The sequence below is a fragment of the Naumovozyma castellii genome, chromosome 1 (assembly GCF_000237345.1).
Source record: "Naumovozyma castellii chromosome 1, complete genome".
NCBI lineage: Eukaryota > Fungi > Ascomycota > Saccharomycetes > Saccharomycetales > Saccharomycetaceae > Naumovozyma > Naumovozyma castellii.
Window position 1 is genome coordinate 196,892 of NC_016491.1, and position 22,825 is coordinate 219,716.

The 22,825-nt window shown below is 35.5% G+C and overlaps 12 protein-coding genes across 12 annotated transcripts; 7 read left to right on the plus strand and 5 right to left on the minus strand.

The window, feature by feature from the left end:
* Positions 1 to 375: 375 nt before the first annotated feature.
* Positions 376 to 3,957, plus strand: NCAS0A00990 (uncharacterized protein; the record flags this gene model as incomplete). The annotated part of the gene is made up of 1 exon (XM_003673002.1): positions 376 to 3,957. One exon carries the CDS (start codon positions 376 to 378, stop codon positions 3,955 to 3,957), a length of 3,582 nt encoding a protein of 1,193 aa, XP_003673050.1.
* A 430-nt stretch (positions 3,958 to 4,387) lies between these two features.
* CBP3 (Cbp3p) lies at positions 4,388 to 5,389 on the plus strand (the record flags this gene model as incomplete). Its single annotated transcript, XM_003673003.1, has 1 exon — positions 4,388 to 5,389. One exon carries the CDS (start codon positions 4,388 to 4,390, stop codon positions 5,387 to 5,389), a length of 1,002 nt encoding a protein of 333 aa, XP_003673051.1.
* A 91-nt stretch (positions 5,390 to 5,480) lies between these two features.
* THI6 (bifunctional hydroxyethylthiazole kinase/thiamine-phosphate diphosphorylase) lies at positions 5,481 to 7,109 on the minus strand (the record flags this gene model as incomplete). The annotated part of the gene is made up of 1 exon (XM_003673004.1): positions 5,481 to 7,109. One exon carries the CDS (start codon positions 7,107 to 7,109, stop codon positions 5,481 to 5,483), a length of 1,629 nt encoding a protein of 542 aa, XP_003673052.1.
* Positions 7,110 to 7,437: 328 nt separating this feature from the next.
* Positions 7,438 to 8,139, plus strand: LEA1 (U2 snRNP complex subunit LEA1; the record flags this gene model as incomplete). The annotated part of the gene is made up of 1 exon (XM_003673005.1): positions 7,438 to 8,139. One exon carries the CDS (start codon positions 7,438 to 7,440, stop codon positions 8,137 to 8,139), a length of 702 nt encoding a protein of 233 aa, XP_003673053.1.
* A 116-nt stretch (positions 8,140 to 8,255) lies between these two features.
* On the minus strand, positions 8,256 to 9,887 carry PUS1 (pseudouridine synthase PUS1; the record flags this gene model as incomplete). The annotated part of the gene is made up of 1 exon (XM_003673006.1): positions 8,256 to 9,887. One exon carries the CDS (start codon positions 9,885 to 9,887, stop codon positions 8,256 to 8,258), a length of 1,632 nt encoding a protein of 543 aa, XP_003673054.1.
* Positions 9,888 to 10,331: 444 nt separating this feature from the next.
* Positions 10,332 to 10,877, plus strand: NIP7 (ribosome biosynthesis protein NIP7; the record flags this gene model as incomplete). The annotated part of the gene is made up of 1 exon (XM_003673007.1): positions 10,332 to 10,877. The coding sequence occupies one exon, from the start codon at positions 10,332 to 10,334 to the stop codon at positions 10,875 to 10,877; it is 546 nt and encodes a 181-aa protein (XP_003673055.1).
* Positions 10,878 to 10,966: 89 nt separating this feature from the next.
* SRP72 (signal recognition particle subunit SRP72) lies at positions 10,967 to 12,883 on the minus strand (the record flags this gene model as incomplete). Its single annotated transcript, XM_003673008.1, has 1 exon — positions 10,967 to 12,883. The coding sequence occupies one exon, from the start codon at positions 12,881 to 12,883 to the stop codon at positions 10,967 to 10,969; it is 1,917 nt and encodes a 638-aa protein (XP_003673056.1).
* A 191-nt stretch (positions 12,884 to 13,074) lies between these two features.
* Positions 13,075 to 14,850, minus strand: RKM1 (protein-lysine N-methyltransferase; the record flags this gene model as incomplete). Its single annotated transcript, XM_003673009.1, has 1 exon — positions 13,075 to 14,850. The coding sequence occupies one exon, from the start codon at positions 14,848 to 14,850 to the stop codon at positions 13,075 to 13,077; it is 1,776 nt and encodes a 591-aa protein (XP_003673057.1).
* Positions 14,851 to 15,552: 702 nt separating this feature from the next.
* On the plus strand, positions 15,553 to 17,958 carry TYW1 (putative tRNA 4-demethylwyosine synthase; the record flags this gene model as incomplete). Its single annotated transcript, XM_003673010.1, has 1 exon — positions 15,553 to 17,958. The coding sequence occupies one exon, from the start codon at positions 15,553 to 15,555 to the stop codon at positions 17,956 to 17,958; it is 2,406 nt and encodes an 801-aa protein (XP_003673058.1).
* Positions 17,959 to 18,255: 297 nt separating this feature from the next.
* On the minus strand, positions 18,256 to 19,227 carry PGC1 (phosphatidylglycerol phospholipase; the record flags this gene model as incomplete). The annotated part of the gene is made up of 1 exon (XM_003673011.1): positions 18,256 to 19,227. One exon carries the CDS (start codon positions 19,225 to 19,227, stop codon positions 18,256 to 18,258), a length of 972 nt encoding a protein of 323 aa, XP_003673059.1.
* A 457-nt stretch (positions 19,228 to 19,684) lies between these two features.
* Positions 19,685 to 21,151, plus strand: HRR25 (serine/threonine protein kinase HRR25; the record flags this gene model as incomplete). Its single annotated transcript, XM_003673012.1, has 1 exon — positions 19,685 to 21,151. The coding sequence occupies one exon, from the start codon at positions 19,685 to 19,687 to the stop codon at positions 21,149 to 21,151; it is 1,467 nt and encodes a 488-aa protein (XP_003673060.1).
* Positions 21,152 to 21,508: 357 nt separating this feature from the next.
* On the plus strand, positions 21,509 to 22,573 carry TPK2 (cAMP-dependent protein kinase catalytic subunit TPK2; the record flags this gene model as incomplete). The annotated part of the gene is made up of 1 exon (XM_003673013.1): positions 21,509 to 22,573. One exon carries the CDS (start codon positions 21,509 to 21,511, stop codon positions 22,571 to 22,573), a length of 1,065 nt encoding a protein of 354 aa, XP_003673061.1.
* Between the last annotated feature and the right edge of the window lie 252 nt (positions 22,574 to 22,825).

The window sequence follows — 22,825 nt, forward strand, 5'->3', positions numbered from 1 at the left end:
AAATTTTCAAAGGTTACCCGATTATCTTGACTACAATAATTTTACTTTGGTAGCGCCTTCGATATAAGCAATTGAAATTATTATATTAAATATAGCCTTTTCCATGATGATACAACTCACTTAAATACCAATACATTCAATTTGTAGTTGGAATGTGGTTTGCATTTTACTACTAATACATTTAAATAACAATAACTGGAAGATTATATAGAATGGCGCTACCAATATTTGGGTTACCCGGAGTTTTACGCGAAAAAATATGAATAATAATAAATACAGGAAGAGATCGAGATCAATGAGTATATTCTATTCAAAAACGTGCCACAGGGTGTTTATTTATCCGTAGTAGTCGGCATTACAGGTATTACAAGAGAGATGGTATTATACCATGATAAACATTTTGAACTAGATGATCCGATACCATTACCTACAGAACTGAACACTCCCGTATGGGTAATCGAACAAACAGGTGAATGGTTCACTAACTATGAAGAATATGATAAGAGAATGACGTTCTATAAGCAACCGTTATTTACTTGTGAAATTACAGGGCGTTCTCACATGACCTATTTTGAAGCCAAGGCTAGTGAAGAACGTCAAACTAAACATTTCATGGATCAATTCCCTTCTTTTTTGAAATCTCCTATTGCCAATTGGATCAATGGCAGCCATTTTACTGATATTGAGAAACTAATTGAGATTATTTTATTGAAATGCAACAAGGATTTCTTTGTTGGTGAGAAAGTGAATTTGATTAAACGAATCAATAATGATGGAATCATGGGAAGTGATATTGATGATAAATATTCACGTTCTTACCTGATTAAAAGTAAGGAGGTATTTGAGGAAATAGTTGATCCTGGTTCTAAGGAAACTATTATTCCAGGTTATTCTAAATACTTGATCTCGTCACGTCCCATAGAACAACGAAAACAATATAATTTATTGGTAGATCATACCCAAATCAGTAGAAAAAGACCACTCATATCGCCTCATTTATTAAAATGTTTTGTCAATATTATATCGACACGGAAACACTTGAATGATGCTGACGAAAACATACTATTATTTTCTGTTAAAAGTGAATATCGTTTGGCATATGGTGTCAATAGCAACGATGACTTAGGTTTAACACAATTGGACCTAGACGAAGAACATAGACGCTTGAAAGATAATGGTTCATACCCCTCCACAAATGAGCAGTCTGATCAACAGGGTGATGTTACGCCAATAAATGCCAACTTCATGGAACGAGTGCAATCTGAGGAAGACCTTCCTCTTTCTCAAGTTCTTCTATCAAGAAAACGTCCACATTCGGATGTCTCCACCGAAGCTACACCAACTCCATCCCCAACTGTTGATTTGAGTAGGAGAAACGTTACCTCAGCTGTTGAAGCTTTATCAGAAAAGTCAAACGCATTCGATAACTTGGTGAAAAGACCAAACTTAGATGAACTATCTGCTATGGTCAATCAGGTTGAAAAGAACAAAAAATTACAAAAGATGCTTCCTAATATACGAAATTTTATGGATGATTTGGAGTTGCCATATTTAGGCCCACCAAAATTCTTTCAAAAATTATACCACTTTTCCACTAAAAATTTTGAATATATTCCTGTATCTGCCACTTCAGATAAAAAATTCGAACACGATGATAATGGAGTAGTAGGAAAATTATTGCAAGTTTATGAGTTTGTAATACATTTTGGCCACATTTTAAAATTGTCTCCCTTCAGTCTTGATGACTTGATTACATCAATGAAATGTACGGATATGATGGAATTGAATGGTGAACTTGTCACGATAAGTATTGGAGAAGACAAAGATTTGCCTGTTGCTGGCCCTGCTAATAGAAGTCAGGAAGCACCAATTCAGTATAGTGAATGGAAGAGGAATCCGAAAATGAGGAATTTAATTAAAAGGAAATGTACATCTATTGTAAAATATGATATTCTTATTAATGACGCTCCAAGAACTGATGAATTTCTGGAAAATATTAAGGAGTACGGTGCTCAATTAATTGTTGAGGTTTTTATTCGGTTGTTAAGCATGATTATTGATGAAAAAGGGAACTGGAGATGTAATGTCGTACCTGAATGGGTTGAAGATGAAAATATTGATGAAAGTTTGAATAAGCAAAGACAACAAGAAATTGATACGATTGATGAACCATTAAATAAAGTCTTAAATTATAGAAACACAAACTGGGCAGACAGGTTACAAAAGAGACAATTTAATGATGGTTATTGGTTAATTATCCTTTTAGGTGTTTTACAGGACAGTATGCATATTTCAATGTATACAGATATTGTACAAGCCTTTACTAAAAAAATTATTCCACCAGCAATATCAGTGGCAATTCTTAACAAACAATTGTATAAGAATTTTTGTTTTAACTTCACAATAAAGGAAAAAATTGAGATTCTTTGGGTGTTGACAGATATCGTTGAGTCATTTTCAATGGATATTAAGAAGGCAGTCGATTCCTCTCAAGGATTATGCAATGAATTGCGCTATGAAAAATTGAGAATATCAAAAGAGCTTGTCGAACAATCGAATAGGCTTACCTATGCTCGTATGGCATTTGATCAACTGGAACGAACCGTTAGCCAGAAAGCAAAGGAACCAAAAGAAAGTGAACAAATCAATAACTCGGCAACACCAGTAATTATTGATAATAATGGTAAGTCAGCAGCAGAAAGTGCACCAATTAATGTCCAAGAGGAAGATCCTGAGTCCCTTCTGCAAGAAAAAGAAGAGCAAATTCTCGCATTGCAATCGACCATCAAGAAATTGGAATGGGATCAAATATATCTGGAACAATCAATAAAAGAACAAGACCTTGGCTCATTAAAGCCGTTGGGCATGGATCGATATGGGAATAACTATTATTGGCTGGAGTATAATGGTATTTCTAATTCAAATTTAGAAAGTCCCCGGTATTACTCTGGAAGAATATGGGTTCGTGGTCCCTCTCGTGAAAGTGCCAAATATTTCCTGAAAATCACAGATAAAGATATAGATAGGTGGTTTGAGGTAGCAAAGGAAAATGGGGCTACTGAGGCGACAAAAACTGTCTTTAATATATATCAATCTGAATCTGGCGCATTTTACCAGAAAATGGGAGATGATATTGAGGTTGAACTGTTAACTAAAGATAAAAGAGTATCCACAAGTTCCGTGACTCTGACACCTCTGCAGAAGAAAATTATTGATGAGACTCCTCAAAAACTTTTGATTTCAGACAAACAGTGGTATTGTTTTGATACATTGGTAGATGTCAGAGGCCTACTTGATTGGTTGGATCAATGGGGCAACAGAGAATCTAAGTTGCTTCATAATTTAATACAGATACATCAGTCGTTGGGAGATTTATACTCGAAAAGAGAAAATATTTTGGGTTCAAGTCATTTTGATGCTGTAGAAAGCCGATTGTTAAAAGAGTTGAATCAATTTGAGTTCTCATCTTCAGAAATAACTTCGTTCATTGAGAACTTAGAAGATCAGGGCGATTCGGATTCGAAAAGCAGAGAAAAGAGTGATGAGATTTCTAGCAATGTTAAAAGGAGTAAAGAAGAGCTTGAAAATACCGCTCGAGAGATAGTGAAGCTAAATGATTGTAAACTAACAAGAAATATACTTGTTAGAGTACAGAAATTGGAAAATAAACGTGAGATGCAATTGAAAGATCAGCAAAGACTACTAAAATATTATATTGAGGATTTATCTATCCCAAACGAGGAAAGTGACGAAGCTAACCAGTTTATATTCTACAAGAAGTTAAGGAATCAAAGGAAAATACTCACTGATTTATTAAATCACAGACACTTCAGAGCCATTGGTGACGTTCTTGAATGGAAAAATGATGCACTAACGTCTGATGAGGGAAATCTAAGCATTGAAGAACGCGCTCAGAATAAATTGAAAGAAATTAAAGAGACTATCTCCAACTACTAACAGTCGTGTACCTACAAAAACGTTTAAGTAAACAGGATAATTTTTAATAATTAATTGAAATTAAAAACATACTTTCTGTTCTTTTACCTATTCTTTTCCTTCGCGAGCAAAAATGATATATTAACATTTTACAAAACAGAAGTGGTACGGCCTAACCCTAAAGCTGCTGGAAATGGAGGAAAATATGAGATAGGACACGCCCAGAGGTATGTAAAGACATCGGTAACATCTATATATTCTAGAGAGTTTAATGTTGTCAAGATTGAAAATAACTTATTACCCGGTGAAATGGTTGAAAATTAAAGGCATTTGTCCGCATTGTTAGAAACAGAGACCCCTACAAGATCATTGGATGGTTTGACTAAATCTACCAAAACAGCGATAATTGAGAGCTAAAACTGATCTCTACATACCCAAACATTTAACATACATGACGGCAGGTCTATTTATTAGAAAACAAGGTTTTCAAACCCTCCAATTAAGCGCCAAGCTAGGGAGAATATCGTTTTACTCCACAAACATTAATTCAGAAACGCCACAACCGCAAACAGAATCTCCTCAGAGTATAGTATCCAAATCTCATTTGAGTACTGATCCTATTGATCTAACCAAAGGGAGCTCTGTGAGACAAGCGGCTAAGATTAGACCATTATCACATTCTAAATATGAATCTAAAGATTATCAACTTCCCAAGTGGAAGGAGGCATTAGGTGAATTCGTTATTAAGACTTTCAAGCTAGATATGGATAAAGTTAGGGCTGGCCCAGTGGCGGGATCATATTTCTATAAACTCTGTAAGGAACAAGGATTACAATATGAAAACGAACCATTGTCTAACACAGCCCAATTTTTCTATCAAGATTTGAAATTACCACGTACTTTCTCTCAATGGTTCCAAATCACTATTCTTCATGAGTGGATGTTAATGGTTAGGATGAGGGCAATGCCATTCAAATATGGTAGAAACTACCAACAGAAATTGGTTGACAGAACGTTTACCGATATTGAATTGAGATTGTTTGAAGAAATGAAAGTTAATTCAGGAAGTATTGTTGATCAGTACTTGAAAGATTTTAACTCTCAATTAAGGGGGGCAGTATTTGCCTATGATGAGGGGTTCTTTACGGATGATGCTACATTAGCTACAGCATTATGGAGAAATTTATTCAGTGGTAGGAAAAATATAGATATGGTTCATTTAGAAGCAATGGTGAGATATGTTAGATCTCAACTCTATGTTTTAAGCATGTTATCTGACAGAGAATTTGCCATGGGCCAATTTAAATTTGTACCTGCAAATGAAACTGTTGAAAAATTAACTACAGAACAAATAGAACAACTAAAAAAGAAGGTAGCAGAGAAATACCAATCTCTTGATAACAATGTCAAGATTCTACCCAGCGAGAGAAGCAACCTATCATATACTAATTAAATTAGATTAATGAATATCATCTGTGTATAAATATTCTAAGGGAACGATGTAAATAAGTACGTAATTATTCAGTCATTTATTATTCAAAAATTTAAGCTATTTGAGTTAAATTAGCTGTCCAAGTCTCAGGTTTATTATCATGGAATAATTGGTATAGGGCATCGATTAATTCCACATTGAAGCTACCATTACCCTTACATTTTGTAGAAGCCAATTTACCAGCGGATTTGTATAGGATCACTGCAGCAACTACCGCGTGGAAAACATTACCAGTAGCTGATAGCCCACCAACAAGACAAGATATGGTGGAACCAAGAGAACAACCACTTGCAGTAATTTCACCCATTATAGGAATAGGTCCGTCTTCTACCATCCAACATGGAATTTTATCAGCCGAAACACCAGCTGTCGCATTTGATAAACTATATGACCCACCAAAGGTACCATCCGCAATAAAGTCATATTCTCCCGTACAGACGGCAATAGTCTTATACTTGTAGGCAACAACTCTTGTAGCACGAGCAAGTAACTCTTTACTGACTGTTTCTTCTCCTGCATCAACACCTTTCATCTTACCTTGATTCAAGTTAGCTAGAGAAAGTATCTCACCCGAATTACCCTTAATACATGTAAATTGACCGTATGTTAATAATGTGTCGTTTAAGATTAATCGAGTTTGAGTGGCACTATATCCTACAGGATCGAATACAATAGGTCTTTTAGCATTGTTATAGGCAGCAATTGCAGTTTTCAACATTTCAACAGGAGCAACGGTACCAGTATTGACTAATAACGACGCATTTGGAATGTGGGCTAATTCATCAACTTCTGACTCCACCTCTGACATAATGGGCGAGGAGCCTAATGCTAATGCCACGTTAGCACCAAAGTTTTGATGAACCTTATTAGTTATATGTTGAACCAAAGGAGAGTTGTTAGTTACTTGTTCTATTATTGACTTAATTAGTCCACGGTTGGAAACTGAGTCACTGTACTTTAAATCCAGCGCAACGTATTGATAACTTGATTGCGAAAGTAGTTTGCGTAAAGTTCTTGTTGCTGCACCGGCATCACTAGCTGCCATGATATCACTGACAACAGAGATACCATCGAGAGATCTCTTACCGTTACTTGAACCACATTGGTATAGAACTCTTTCAATATTATTAGGATGTAACCCACCAATGGCTACAGTTCTGCACCAGTCTGCATTATTAATTTCTAAGGCATCTAAGATCTCAATAACACCTTGAGGGCCCATTGGAGATTTCTTTGGATTCTTTTTCGTCATGGTAGGGAAAACCATACCAATACCTATATAATCGACCATATCTGGTCCCCATTGAGCCAATGTCTCGACTTCGCTGGTCTTACCGACACTCCACCCAACAATTCTATCGGGTCCCACAAGGGCTCTAACCATTGGAATTGGCATGTCTCCCTGGCCAACATGTACCCCATCGGCATCAATAGCTAGAGCAACATCGACACGATCATTAATGATCAGTGGGACGTTATATTTTACACAAAGTTTTTTGACTTCTAAGGCTTCCTCGATGAAAATCTTAGTGTCAGAATCCTTTTCTCTCAATTGGACTAATGTAACTCCATTCTTCAGCCCAGCTTCTACTTGTGAGTATAATGTGGTTCCCTCCGGTAACATGGTCGAATCAGTCACTAAATATAGTGAATAATCAACTTTTGATTTATCGAATACCATTTTTTAAAGACGTTTTTATCTACTTTGTCTTGTGTTAATTTTTTTTTCGTTTGAGATGGTAGGTAAGTAATAGAGAAACGGACCCTACTACTATATAGACTATATATATGTGAAGTTGTGACACCCATGTTACGAGTTCTTAAAGTTGCCCATCGAGGTTATTCATTTGAAGATTTTTCAAATCATGCGCGGTTACGAACCCTAGGGCACATTTGGACAGCCCTACTACAAAAAAATAAGCCCTGTTCAGATTTTAATGAAGATCTTAACAATGACTACCAATTCATCTTGAGAAAAAGAGCTCTTTCAGCAGTTTAAAGAGCAACCAATGAAGTTTACACCTAGTATTGTTTTGGATGCTCCGTCATATTATGTGGACCACATTAGCGGAAGGTATAACACGGATAAATGCGTGGTTTTACGAGATAAGCAGCTGGAAACAGATTCTGAATTAATGATTACAAGTTTAAAGCATCTGCCCAAAAACACAAATATATTGGATCTTACAAATAATGATTTATTTGCTTTCCCAAATCTTGCGAGCTTTAAGGAATTACATACTTTATTACTATCAAGGAATAGAATCGTCGATTTAGATGGAAAACTACTGCCGTGCAATCTTCAGAATTTGGTATTAGCAAGCAATGGTATATCTGAATTGAGTTCCTTGAATGGACTTGCGAAGGCACCTACTTCACTAAAAAATGTGTGTCTTAGAGGTAATCAAATATGTCATTTGAGCGGTTATAGAGAATATGTGCTGGCACTACTGCCACAATTAGAGACTTTAGATTTTAGTCGTGTGACACCAGATCAGAAGGAAAGGATAGGAAAGGTCTCTACAGTTACTAAGCAGGAGCTTTCCTCTGAAGGTGAAAGCGCAAAGAGAGATAAGTCTATTGAAATGATGAATTTTGTTGTAGGTAAAATGACTGCAGAACGGAGGAAAGAGCTTAAGCTGCAATTAGCACAAGCAACTTCTTTACAGGAGATAAGTAAGCTAGAAAAATTATTATCTGGAGGTGTCTGAAAACATACCCGCTGGTAAATAGCTAAAAAGAGGTTTTGCATCTATAATATTGTGTATTTGATAATTATGCTTTGTTACATTACGAATATATCTAAGGCTAATAAGTAAATTGAATTTCATACCACCTCTGCAACAGGTGTTTCAGTGACGACTTCTTCGACGTTCGTATTGGTTGTGTCAGGATTAACCTCCACTTCAGATTTCACATCATCATTTTTCTTTGTTTCGATAGTTTCATCTTCTGGGATACCTCTTGCCGTAAGGAACTCAAAAATACTCTTTTGAACGTTTGCTCCTTTCTTGGTCTCTGTTTCTTCCCCTTGAAATCCTGTAACTTTATTGAAACTGTCAATGTAACTAAAGAAGGCATTGAAAATATTTTCATCAACTTCTTCTTTATAAATCTTATCATAAATATGTTTCATCTTAAAAGCATCCATTTCTGTTTGATAATTACTAAAATCGATTGCCTTGTAACCAAATTCTTGTAATTTAGCATTATATCCCTCATAAACAGGAGCTTCCAGTAACAAACCTAAGGCAGGTGCCTTTGGAATATTAATCTTTTGGACACCGTAAGCTTGTGTAATACGCTCAGTTGGAGAACCACAACGTGTAACTAATGTGGCCATAGAAACCATTTTACGAATTTGATGTAGCATAAAGGACTGACCATGAATCTTAATTGAAACCCATTCAGTCTTGGCATCACCAATGACAAATGGGTCTGACACCTTGATTGCCTTAATAAATCTGATAGCACTGGGATCTTTAAAATCTTTACCAAGAGTGAAGTTGTGGAAATTATGAGCACCTAAGTATTGTTCCATGGTGGAACGGAACTTAGTTAGTTTTTCATTGGAAATACGATATTTTCTGCGATGAGCATTCTCAATTTGCTTATACTTCTTCACTTTTAGATAAAGTTCTTCAGAATCTTCGAATTCATCTCTTGGAGGTGGAAAATAATTTTTAATTGCTTCTAATTCCTCGTTCGTAAATGTTTCAGCAAGTTCCTTGTTAACTCCCTCCCAGAATGTCTTAGATTCTATATCATCCTCAATTACACCGGGAACTTCAAGCTTACTTTCTTCAATGTCATTAAATAAACATGAATTTGGTTTAGGACCTATCAAGGAGTAGGTTGGTAATAGATATTCGTACCAACGAGAACTACACAACTTTCTGCAATCGAAAGCTTTATTAACACGTTCAATATCCCAAACACGAATACCTTCAGGTAATTTCTCATTAATCTTTTCTTTGATTTGAGGATCCTCGATAATCATTTTTAAAGAAACTAAATTCCCACCAGCATGAACACCCTTATCAGTTCTTGCAGCTCGCATGAATCCACTTTTTTTCAAATCGTTCGAATTATCCTTTGAAATGGCACCAGCTTCCACAAATGCCTTGAACAATGCGGCTTCAATTGTTGGGTTTGGTGGATTATATTGCATACCACAGTAACCGGTACCGCAATAACCAACCATAACGACCACTTTTCTCTTTGGTAATCTTGGTTCGGTAGGAATAACCTTGCCCTCAGCATCAAGTTGGGGAGGACGTGCCCCCCATTCAGTTCTAGGTCTTTTTGCAACGTGACCGTCATCCTTCTTCTTCTTTTTGCCATCGGCATCATCGAAATCTGATTTACGAGCCTTCGTCCATTTATGTTGAGCTCCTCTTTTTACCGCTTCTTCACTTTCTGCATCATCATAAGCAGGTCTCAAATTTTCTTCCGACATGATACTTTTGAACTCCTTCGATAACAATCTTCTCACTGATCTAGAGGTGAATAGTTTGAGATGCCTGATGGATCTTCCTTTGTTTTTCTTCAAAATTTTTCATTTCTCAATTTCTTTACGATTACGTAAACAGAGAATTATTTACTGAAACTATCTAGTATATTCATAGCATGGAAGAAGGTGGGATAGAAGGGTTCGACTTCTCACCAATCACTCTTACATTAGGGAATCGATTACTAGAACGAAATATTTATCCAACTTCGGTTCTATTGCTTCTTTTGAAGTACGATTTTTGGAATATCGTTGTGAACGTTTTTGGAAAATTTTTGCGATGAGCTTCCGCCAAATTTATTTTATAAAATCTTTAATTTGTATCATGAACCATATAGCAGGTCCCCATAATCTACCGAATCGACCATACCATAAGGATAGAGGATAGTAACGATGAGACAACTAACAGAAGAAGAAACGAAAGTAGTTTTTGAGAAATTAGCAGGTTACATCGGTAGAAATATATCGTACCTGGTAGACAATAAAGAAAATCCACATGTATTTAGACTACAGAAGGATAGAGTTTACTATGTTCCAGAAAATGTGGCAAAATTGGCTACTTGTGTAGCCAGACCTAATTTGATGTCCCTAGGTATCTGTTTGGGGAAGTTCACCAAGACTGGAAAGTTTAGATTACATGTCACTGCATTGTCTGTTCTTGCAGAACATGCAAAATATAAGATTTGGATCAAACCAAATGGGGAAATGCCATTCCTATATGGTAATCATGTATTAAAGGCTCATGTAGGTAAGATGTCTGATGATATTCCAGAACATGCAGGTGTCATTGTCTTTGCTATGAACGATACTCCACTAGGGTTCGGTGTTAGTGCAAAGAGTACTGGGGAAGCTAGAAATTTACAACCAACGGCTATCGTTGCATTCAGACAGGCAGATATTGGTGAATATTTGAGAGATGAAGATACATTGTTTACTTAAGGGGAACACTGATCCAATAGAGTGAAAAAATTTGTACATTACATAACTATTACTACATCTTTATTAATAAAATAATTTCATGAGTTTAGTCACTTACGGCCCTTCTTTTTATTCTTTTTGGCATTGTTTCTACCTGGTGGTGGTGTCTTCTTGGAGATATCTAAGGCTTGTTCAGCTTTTTTGCTCATAACACCACCTTGTGTCTGCTTTGTAAGCTGTTGTCTTCTCTTTGGTCTGTACGTTGACCTATCTCTCATTGGGACCCACCTTTCTGGATCTGGAAATTTACTACTACTGGCAGATTCGTGAGTTGCCAAGAATTTCTTTAGTTTCTGTTCTTTCCTCTTTTTATTCTTTAATTGCATTTTGTTCTTGAGTATTTTATTAGCTTTATTATCCACGGTTTTCTTCCTTAATGTAGACTCTAATGGTTTAATACCAGATGCAATAAGTTCATCTACGTCAATATCAGCTACTAGTTCAGAACATTTTTCAATGTTGAATGATTCACCTGATAAAATCGATTCAATTAATTCATTATTATCATGTTGCTTAATCACATCAAAAATTTTCTTAGCGTCCTTGGTTTGTCCTATAGTTAAATTTTGGAATGCAACATGTTTCCAGAATGGTAAATCCTGTTCAATACTATCCCAATTATCCAAAGTAGTGAGAGTTCTGAATAACAACATCCTCTTCGAATTATGTCTCCCTGTAACCTTATACAATTCAAACAGGATATATTTGACAATATGGTTAGATTTAGAGGAAGATTTGTCCTTATTCAAGAATGATTCACATAATCTAATGGAATTATCCCACTGTTTCTCCACTATGAGTAATTGAAGTGTCAACAACAAAAATCCAATGACACTTCCGGTGGTGCCACTATTTATCATTGAAATACAATGATGGTATAATTTCTTGGATTGCGTTTTATAAGTTTCTAATGATACGTTGTCAACCAAATTGGAGTAATTGCTTAATGTTCGCGACAAAATGGTGGATTTTGATTGAACTTTATTATTGTTGAATAATTGTAAAAACATATAATTGCGTTGGATTGTTGACCATTGTTCAAACGTTAAATTTTGTAAGTTTAACGAGTTAAGCTTTTCAAAATTCAAATTTCTTTGAAGTAAATTGAAATTTGTCGAATATTTGGAAAAGTCTATAAATGAATTGATATTATTCTTAACAATTAATTGGAATGCAGAACCTGGTTCTAATTTCGTTAAAAGGTTGTTTAAAAGCTTCTTGGAATCATCCTTTTCCCCCATCATTTGATATACGTACGCCAATTGCAATTCGATAGCGTTAATATCACTTTCGTAGCCATCACCTTTGGCCATTGTTAATGCCCTTGTTAGTAACTCAATGGCTTCCTGATAACATTCCTTAGCGGAAAGAATCATTGATTCATTGAAAAGTAAATCGTAAGATTCGTCATGTAGTTTACTGAAAAGTGGCGATGATACTTCCAAATTGGGTAACGCAGTTAATGGTACACGTTCATTACATGCTAATTCCAAATCATTATCGAATTCTTCTTGGTCGTTGCTGGAAGCCAAATAATGATAAATCTTATATGATTCCTCATACTTCCCATTTCTATAACAGAATTGAGCCCTTGCATGTAATAAACCTCTATTCTTGGAAGTCATCTTAACCTTTAATATACCATCAATACCATCCTTGAATTTAGAAGAGAAGAGTTTTTCAAATTTAGCCACTTGATTCAATTTATAATAAATGTATAGTTTTTCCAACATAAATTGGCTGCCATATTTTTCATCGATGTGTTTATATCTTTGTAATAAAGCCAATGCCCTCTCGTATTTGTCTTGTTTAATTACTGCAATTAAACAATGTTTAAATATTTGACCTGGGTTGCTACAACCACCATCTAAAAGATTCAAACATGTTTGTTCTGCTTTTGAATGTTCGTTATGTGTGGATTCCACATTCAATTGAGATAAAAGATTGGTTAAATTATCCTTTACCATTGCTGTAATCTTATTTTTGGTTTCTTATCCTTTGTCAATCGAATATCTGCCTCTTGGAAGATAAAGCCAACCCATTCATGTAAAGTAAATGTCGACAAACGGCAATTTCATTTCAATTCAGAAAAATGATCGCGTCGTACGAGAAACAAAAAATGTCGTATAATGTAAACTATAGATTTACTTAGGCTATATTAAAGCTGACGAACTAGGATTGTTTCTTCTGAAGTTACCGTATTGAAGGAGTTATTCACAACAAACTTGAAGCTGCGCTCGACTTCTTCAAATGGTACTGTATCAATGCCATTGAAGTAATGATTATAAAATGCATGGGCATCATTCACTTGTAACTCTGAAAGGGAGATTGAGGTTGAGCATGTATCGTATTGTGCGTGTACCCAATTGTACTTGTCAGGTAAACTATTATTTCTGATTTTTAAAATAATCCAGATTACAAATATGTCAAAAGTAGAATCAAATTCAATGTCAGTTCCTTGAAGTCTCCTTGGAATCATATTTGGTAATTCCACTTCTATAAATGTAGGATCGTATTTGGAAATTTTACTAACTGTTATTAAATTCCTCTTATTTTTGGACATTAGCTCTTTCTCCTTACGTTTCAGCTCGGATGAGGCACTTGATAAGACATTGATCTGACCATTTCTGTAAGTAGTGGCACAATTATATCTATGAGGATCAAGATTAGCAGTAGCAATTTCGCGTTCGAGGGGTGCCATTTTTTGTTGTATAGCCACTCTTAACTTCTCCAAACCCTCTAATGTTGGTCGTAAATCCTCTAAACTTTCCATGGGAGTTTTTGACAAATACGTGAAAATTTGTATTAATGGTCTCAAGCAAACGTCCACATTATTTCTGTTAATGATATAGATAATCCCGTCTTGATAATCCATTGGTGTTTTCTTTGTCGCGTTCTTATCTTGTTTCTTTTCCTCTTGATCGAATGCAAATGTGGTATATTCTTCCATGGTGGGTAAGTGAATATCATAGCCATCGTCATTAATCAATATTTCTTCTATCAACGGCAAGGGTAATTTAATTCTCAGCATCACCAAATCAAACGCATTGTCCTCTAATACAAATCCATAACTTGCTAATAATTCCTCGTTACCCTTGGCACCATAATTGTTTAATAGTTCATCACCCTTCTCCAAAACCATTTGATTCTGATAAATGAATGCACCTTCTTCATTGGAAGACCACGATACTTTGGAAGAATAATGGTGGTTCATTAAATCAATTATTGGTAATAATATAACTGCAGATTCTTCACAGTTCTTATTTACTATGTATTCTGGAAATGCTCTGGATATGAATATTAAGTGTGACCAAAGGAATCCAGAAAAGGAGTACCAAATGGTGGGTGTTTGATTAATTGTATCCGTAATTAACTTTTCATATATGATATCATAGGATGTCTCATTCCAATTCTCGAAAATTAACAAATCTGTCTCCACTTTGTTGAGATCAAAAAAGGGAGAGGATGGCGGTTGCTTCTTTAGAAGTTCATACCATTCTTTAAAGATCGAATACAGTTTCTCCCTGTGTGAATTACCTAAATTTGTACCCCCTAATAAGGTTTCCAATTCTTCTGGATTCCAAACTAGAACAGAATCAATCCTCTTAGGTAGTGCATCGATATATGGTTTAAATTTAATTTTCAAATCAATGTTCTCATCATCAACAGTTGCCTCAGTGTCGTATTTTAGTTTAGCAAATAGAAATTTCAACCAGGTATTATCCTCTGTCTCGTTATGAAACACATTCTTAGCTAGTTGACCAGATATGATTAATGATGAAGGTAGTGTCATCGTAGGTCTTGCGACTGTACCTGTGCAAATGCAATGAATACCTTTGATCTCATCGTGGAGAAATTCGATGTTTTCTGGTAAAATCACACCATTTTGAAATCCCCATTCCAGTAAGTTACTGAGAGCTTCTGCTTTCGACATTTGGGTATTTCCGTGTAATAAACTGCCTAGGAGCTGCTTGTATTGGCTCCATAACCGTATTTAATTCATGGATGCCTCATCTAAATTTTTCAAATAGTTCTCGATTGTTTCCCAGTAGTTTCGCGTTGCCAGATTTAATTCACTTTATGGGTTCGGCTTGAATTTCGGCCGAATATAATTCGTTCACCTACGAAATCAACAGAATATGGTATTGGGCAACCAGTGGGAAACAAACACGAAACGATTCTCAGGTAATGTAGATTCTTTCATTGTATCATCCTGATATGGTTACCCATCGCTCGTCGGATTCAGATATGATTGTTAGGATAGTAACTAGTCTTACAGAAAACATGGGCTATAGGACGAGTGCCAGGAGGGAACATAAAATATATTGAAAGATGGGTTCTATAAAAGGCTTAAGTGAATGTCTTGTATATGGTGAAGGAGTAAGTGACACTTTGGGAACTGACTGAATTAGAAAATCCGTTGATCATGTCTTTCTGACACTGTGACAGTGTAATTTTTCTGATATTACGTAACACAAACAACTTACTAACCCCCTTCATATTCATTGGCTCGCTACTCCGTCTCTTCAAACTGAAAAAAAATATATCTTCGATGAGTTCTCGAGAAACATATAAAGAAAGAAAGGTAATATCAGCTCTTTGACACAAGGACAAACAAACGAACCACCAAACCAATATGTCCTTCAATATTGTGACTACAGTCGGTGTCGTTAGTTCTGTTGCTGTTTACTATTTCTATTTCAGTGGAAGGTTTACGGTTTCATTAACTGTCTTGATAGCTTATGCCATTTTCTATTCAGAATCCAATGAGAAACACAAAGAAGGGAATGCAGCACATCCTATCACTCCTGTAAAGAAGGAGAAAAAGGCTTGTTGCTGTAGTGGGAAGAAAGAGGGTGAGAAGAAGAAAAGTGGTTCAGGTAGTTGTTGCTCAGGCAAAAAGAATGGAAGCGGTGGTGGTGGATGTTGTTCTACAAAGAAACTTATCGATGTAGACCAAAACGAAATACCACAAGAGGATGATTCAATGACTATTGATTTTACCACTGCTTTCTTGGAAAAAAAGAGCAAGAAGGTCAAAAAAGTTCCCAAAATATTCTCTGCTGCAAAGCCTGACAGCGTTGCACCCGCCAGTCCCAAACAAAAGGAAATAGAACCTACTGAACCTGCACAGGATAATTTTATCAGAAGTGCACTAACAATATCAAATGAAACAATGTTAAATTCTCAAATATATGTTTTTTACAGTTCATTACAAGGTTCTGGTGAAAGGTGTGCCAAGATTGTTCACGAAACTCTAACTGCCATGCCAGAGTTAGCTCACCAACCAAAATTATTAAATTTGGATGAACTGAACGATATTGATGAATACTTCGTTGATGTACCCTGTGAAAACGCATTATATGTTCTTGTGGTCCCTTCATATGACGTTGATTGTCCCCTAGATTATTTCTTGCAGACACTAGAGGAGAATTTTAATGATCATAGAATTGATGGATTCCCACTTAGAAAATTAGTTGGGTATTGTGTTTTGGGGTTAGGTGATTCTGAATCATGGCCTGAAAAATTTTGTTATCAAGCTAAGAATACTGATCACTGGATAGCAAGATTAGGTGGTAGACGTGTCTTCCCCGTTGGAGAAGTTTGTATGAAAACAGATGGTGTCAATAAAGTTACTGAGTGGGCTAATTTATTAGCAGAAACTTTGAAAGATGATGAACCTATCATTTATGAATATGACGAAACATGTGATATTGAAGAAGATGCCGGAGCTGATTACGCTAGTGACGGAAGTGATGATGAAGGACTAGCTGATGTAGAAGATTTAGCGGGTAAAGAAGCCACTTCAAAGAAGAACTCAAATTCAATGGAAACTAAACAAATGGTATCGAAAGATAGTCCAACTTATAGAAATTTAACAAAGCAAGGATATCGAATTGTTGGTTCTCATTCAGGTGTTAAGATTTGTAGATGGACCAAGAATGAATTGCGTGGTAAGGGATCCTGTTACAAGAAATCCTTGTTCAATATTGCATCAAGCAGATGTATGGAATTAACACCATCACTAGCATGTTCTTCTAAATGTGTCTTTTGTTGGAGACATGGTACTAATCCGGTTTCTAAGAGCTGGAGATGGGAAACAGATGATCCAGAATATATCTTAGAAAATGCATTAAAAAGCCACTATGCCATGATTAAACAAATGAGAGGTGTTCCCGGTGTCATTGCTGACAGATTCACGAACGCTTTTAAGGTTGGCCATTGTGCATTATCTCTTGTGGGTGAACCAATCATGTATCCTCATATTAATAGATTTGTCGAGTTATTACATGAAAAGGAAATAACAAGTTTCCTTGTTTGTAATGCGCAACATCCTGAAGCCCTTGAAAATATTGGTAAAGTGACCCAACTGTACGTTTCCATTGATGCTCCAACTAGAGATGAATTAAAAAAAGTGGATAGACCATTGTATAAAGATTTCTGGGAAAGAATGCTTCAATGTCTAGATATTCTAAGAACCAAACAATCACATCAAAGAACAGTATTTAGGTTAACTCTAGTGAAGGGTTTCAATATTGGTAATATTAGTTCGTATGCTGACTTAGTTCAAAGGGGACAACCTTGTTTTATTGAGGTTAAAGGTGCCACGTATAGTGGTTCTTCAGATGGTAATGGTAATCCATTAACTATGCAAAATATTCCATATTATGAGGAATGTACCACATTTGTAAAGAAATTTACTGAAGAGTTACAAAGACGTGGACTAAACTATGAAGTTGCTGCTGAACATGCACACTCAAACTGTATCTTAATTGCTAACACCAAATTTAAGATTGATGATGAATGGTATACTCATATTGATTTTGCTAAATTTTTTGAGAACTTGAACTCAGGAAAGAATTTCACATATATGGATTATATGTCTAAAACACCTGAGTGGGCACTATTTGGTAACGGTGGGTTTGCACCAGGAAACACTAGAGTCTATAGAAAGGACAAAAAAATGAAAAATAAGGAAAACTTAAATGTTGCTACTGAGAACACAGTAGAGACTTCTGCAGAAGTCTCTGTTAATGCATAAAGTGTACTGTCCCAGTTTATTATTTATTATGTATAATTTAAAATTATTTATTTACCTAGAAAAGAAAACCTCTCTTTCCTAAAGAATTATTAAATTTAAAAAATAATATAAAGTAAGTAGATTTATATTTGCTGAAAACATATGTAATATATAACTAAAGACACTAAGAAAAATATCGTATATTATAATAAAATAATTGAACAAAACGCAAATTGTTCATCGAGTAAGATTAATGAGTATCATCAGATTGGCTATTGTTAATAAGTTTGGCCATTGAAAAGGGTGAAGGGCCAAAATCTATAGGAATTTAACCGTTCTCAAAAATAGGAATAGTAAGTATGCAAGGGACCAGCCAAAGATTTTGAAATGAACCCATTTAGCTAGTAATATGGAGCAAACAAAATTGTAAATCCTAATGTATGAATGAAACCTTATTCCTTCTACTGTATTTAAAGGTGGAGTGGTGAATGTCATCTGTTCTTTCGTCGTTTTGTATTGATCACATAATTTTCTTGCCTCTATTGGATCATCTGTGATTACACCTTTGATTGGTAATTCACAGGCAAGCTTGAAATCGATCGAATTATTCACTGTCCATAAGAAAATATTAATATCTTGCTTTCTCAATATTGGTAACAACTCATCTCTGAAGAATGGTGTCCATGATGCCACATAGTGGACACTAATACCATATAATTTATAGTGAGGATTATCCAATTTTAATGAATAATCTATAAATTGTTTGGCAATATCCAAAGATAATGAGATGACAATAAACCTAAAATCCTTTAACACACCAGTTTCGATACCATACTCATACCAGTCAGGTAACCACAGTCCCCAGATGATTTTTGTTTGCCAATATTTAATATCGTCACGCACTCTAAGCATAGCAGAAAATGTCTTCATTAATATAATTTTTTTGTTAGTGAATTTTATATCCAACATTAGGTTAATATTAGGATGATCTAAGGACCATTCCAGAATATCTATTAAAGTCAACATCTTCAAAGTAGGGTCCTCTTTGCATCTTAAAGAAGAAATTTCTTCAAAAGTACTGTCTGCAATGACCAGCTCCCGATCCCACATCCTCCCTGTATCAGAGTCATGATTCACCACAACAACACCATCACTAGTCATTTGTAAATCCGTCTCAATCATGTCCGAAGAGGCCTCATACGATTTATTGAATGCCAACAGTGTATTTTCAGGGTACTTGGCCCTGAAGGCCCTGTGCCCCACAATTTGAATATTATCTTCACTGGTCATGATTCACTGTGCTATTAAAATGTTAAACCTCGAGGATTTCTTTCGATTTCTTTCGATTAGAATATTATTCGATTAAGGAGTCATTGAGGTTTCTATTATCTAATATTCTACTCGTATAGACTAATTTTTTGCCTGTGAAAATAGCAAGGGCTAAAAATTAAAAATTAAGGGCTTGGCGTAAACAGGACTTTAGGGTTAACAAGGTACCCCTAATTTTCACAGCAATGAAAAACATATTTGCTCTATTGTTCCATACCGATACCTTTTTTTCTCATCGTACTGAATAATTGAAAAATATAAGAAAGCAATTGCAATAGGCTCATATTATCCAACCCCTAATTTTTCCTTCTCTTTTGTTCTTGTTCTTAATCACTCTTATCCATGATTGATTAAACCAGGCATACTATTGCGGATTCGTCGTTCCTCAATTGAGCTGCTTGTGCTGACAGAGGGCATAATGGAAGTGAAAGTCGGTAAGAGGTATCGGGTTGGTAGAAGAATAGGTGGTGGTTCCTTTGGGGAAATATATCACGGTATTGACTTAATTAGTGGTGAAGAAATCGCCATTAAGTTAGAATCATCGGAGACAAGACACCCTCAACTAGAATACGAATCCCGAGTTTACAATTTCGTTTCAGATGGTAGTATGGGAATCCCCAATATCCGAATGTTTGAACGGGGTTTTGGCTATTCTGCTTTGGTGATGGATTTATTAGGTCCTTCATTAGAGGATTTGTTTAATTATTGCCATCGGTCTTTTTCTTACAAGACTATATTTATGCTAGCTTGGCAAATGATTGCCCGTGTAGCTTATGTTCATGGGAAATCGTTTCTTCACAGAGATATTAAACCAGAAAATTTCTTACTTGGTACCGGACGTCGTGCTAATATTGTTAATTTGATTGATTTTGGTCTTTCGAAGAAATATCGTGACTTCAACTCACATCGCCATAATCCTCGCAAAACTCATAAATCATTGGTTGGAACTGCTCGTTATGCAAGTGTCAATACACATTTTGGTATTGAACAGAGCAGAAGGGATGATTTAGAATCCCTAGGTTATGTCTTGGTGTATTTTGCGAAGGGACACTTGCCTTGGCAAGGTCTAAGAGCAACTACCAAGAAACAAAAATATGATCGTATCTTACAAAGAAAATTATGCATCACTACAGATATCTTATGTGAAGGGCTGCCGAGTCAATTTGTGGCATACATGGGGTATGTTCGTAGTTTACAGTACGATCAAAGGCCTGATTACGTGTATTTGGAACAATTATTCAAGAATTTGAGCGAACAATTAAATTATACTAATGATTATCTTTTTGATTGGTCAATTTATCGTTATACCAAGACACTTGTGGCTGAAGAGCGTAAGAAACCTATTGAACCTATAATTGCGTCTCGAGAAAACCCTCCATTAACAGAACAAAAGAGGAAGGAAAGAGAACAGGAAAGAGAATTGGAACGTCATTTTACTATGTTTCGAAATATTAAAGCTCTGACCTTGAAGAAATTCCCTAATTCTTTCCACTTTTATATACCTGGTGACACGCATAATCCATTTACAGACGAGATTTTGGCTCAGACTGTAAAGAATGAGAATTTGGTAACTATTTATCCAGAGAGATATCTCTTAGCGATTGACCAAGGGATCGCCAAGATGAGAAGAAGGACAGAACAGTTAAAGGAGCAAGCGGATAAAAGAAGAGCTGAGTTCAAGAAAGAGGAAGAACAAAGAAAAATCGAACAATACCAATGGGGGCCTAGGCCAGGTGCAAACTATATTGCACATTGCCATACCGGAGACCAGTTATTGCCTCCTTCTAACAAATTAAATAGGAAAGATGTGTTATACAAAGGTAGGCGTAATGGGCACGAGTCTGTGCATGACATAAAGAAGAACACTAAAAAATTACAATTTTAATTCAACAGGGGATTTTTAATAATATATTCTACTTATAATATAACTTAATATAATCTACGATAATCTGGTAATATTATCTCATACCAGAGTATTTGTTTCCATTATACTGAAAAAATCAAAGTCTGGGTAACCTCTCAATATTTTAAGGGAAAATCCGCTAATGAGATCTAGGGGGTCCAAACAACTTCCTATGTTGTGTGCAACAGTGCATACTGGTAAGTACAGCCAGGTACTTATTTGTGTATCATATCGCATAAAAGTATTAACCAAGAAGCTATTTTAACCCACCAGGGTGCAATTGAGAGGAAGAGACAAAGATTAAGTACAGACAACAATAGCAAAAAAAGGAAGGTTATCATGAATGTGGACACTGGAATTGGTGGTACACCAATGGTTGCTGAAGGACAACAACAGCAACAGCAAGTACCAAGATCCCAATTACCACAAAGATCAGTGGTTTCAAAAGGGAAGTACACTTTGCATGATTTTCAAGTTATGAGAACATTGGGTACTGGGTCCTTTGGTAGAGTTCATCTTGTGAGGTCGGTTCATAATGGGAGATATTATGCTATAAAAGTATTGAAGAAACAACAGGTGGTCCGTATGAAACAAATTGAACATACTAATGATGAACGACGGATGCTAAAGTTAGTGGAACACCCCTTCTTAATTAGAATGTGGGGGACGTTCCAGGATTCAAGAAATTTATTTATGGTTATGGATTATATTGAAGGTGGTGAATTATTCTCATTATTAAGGAAGTCACAAAGATTCCCTAATCCAGTAGCTAAATTCTATGCTGCTGAAGTGACTCTTGGGTTGGAATATTTACATTCTCATAATATTATTTATAGAGATTTAAAACCCGAAAATATTCTATTGGATAGAAATGGACATATAAAGATAACGGATTTTGGGTTTGCAAAAGAAGTGGATACTGTGACATGGACATTATGTGGTCCACCTGATTATATTGCACCGGAAGTGATTGCCACTAAGCCATATAACAAATCAGTTGATTGGTGGTCTCTTGGGGTTTTGATATTTGAAATGTTGGCAGGTTATACTCCGTTTTATGATACCACACCAATGAAAACATATGAAAAAATTTTACAAGGTAAAGTTGTTTATCCGACTTTCTTTCATCCCGATGTAGTAGATTTACTAGGGAAATTAATTACTGCAGATTTAACTAGAAGAATTGGTAATTTACAAAGTGGTTCGAAGGATATCAAATGTCATCCATGGTTTAGCGAAGTTGTTTGGGAGAAATTGTTAGCTAAGGATATTGAAACACCTTATGAGCCTCCTATTACTACTGGTATTGGTGATACTTCTTTATTTGATCAATATCCGGAAGAACAATTTGATTATGGTATTCACTGTGAAGATCCATACCAAGAGTATTTTACAGAATTCTGAGTAACTACTCAAAATTCTGGTTATTATATTTTAACTTTATTTTATCCCTAATAAATAACGTCAACCGTTTTTGTCATTGTCTCTTTTTACTGTATCAATTAGTTATATAGCCTATAAGCTAGTGTACGTATAAAAAGGATTTAGCATTAAATACTGTTTATTTGTTTGTCCTTATATCATTCAATTATGGTTACCGGAGGGAATATTAATAACAAAAGTATATAGTTAATCAGTTAATTCATTTATTCATTC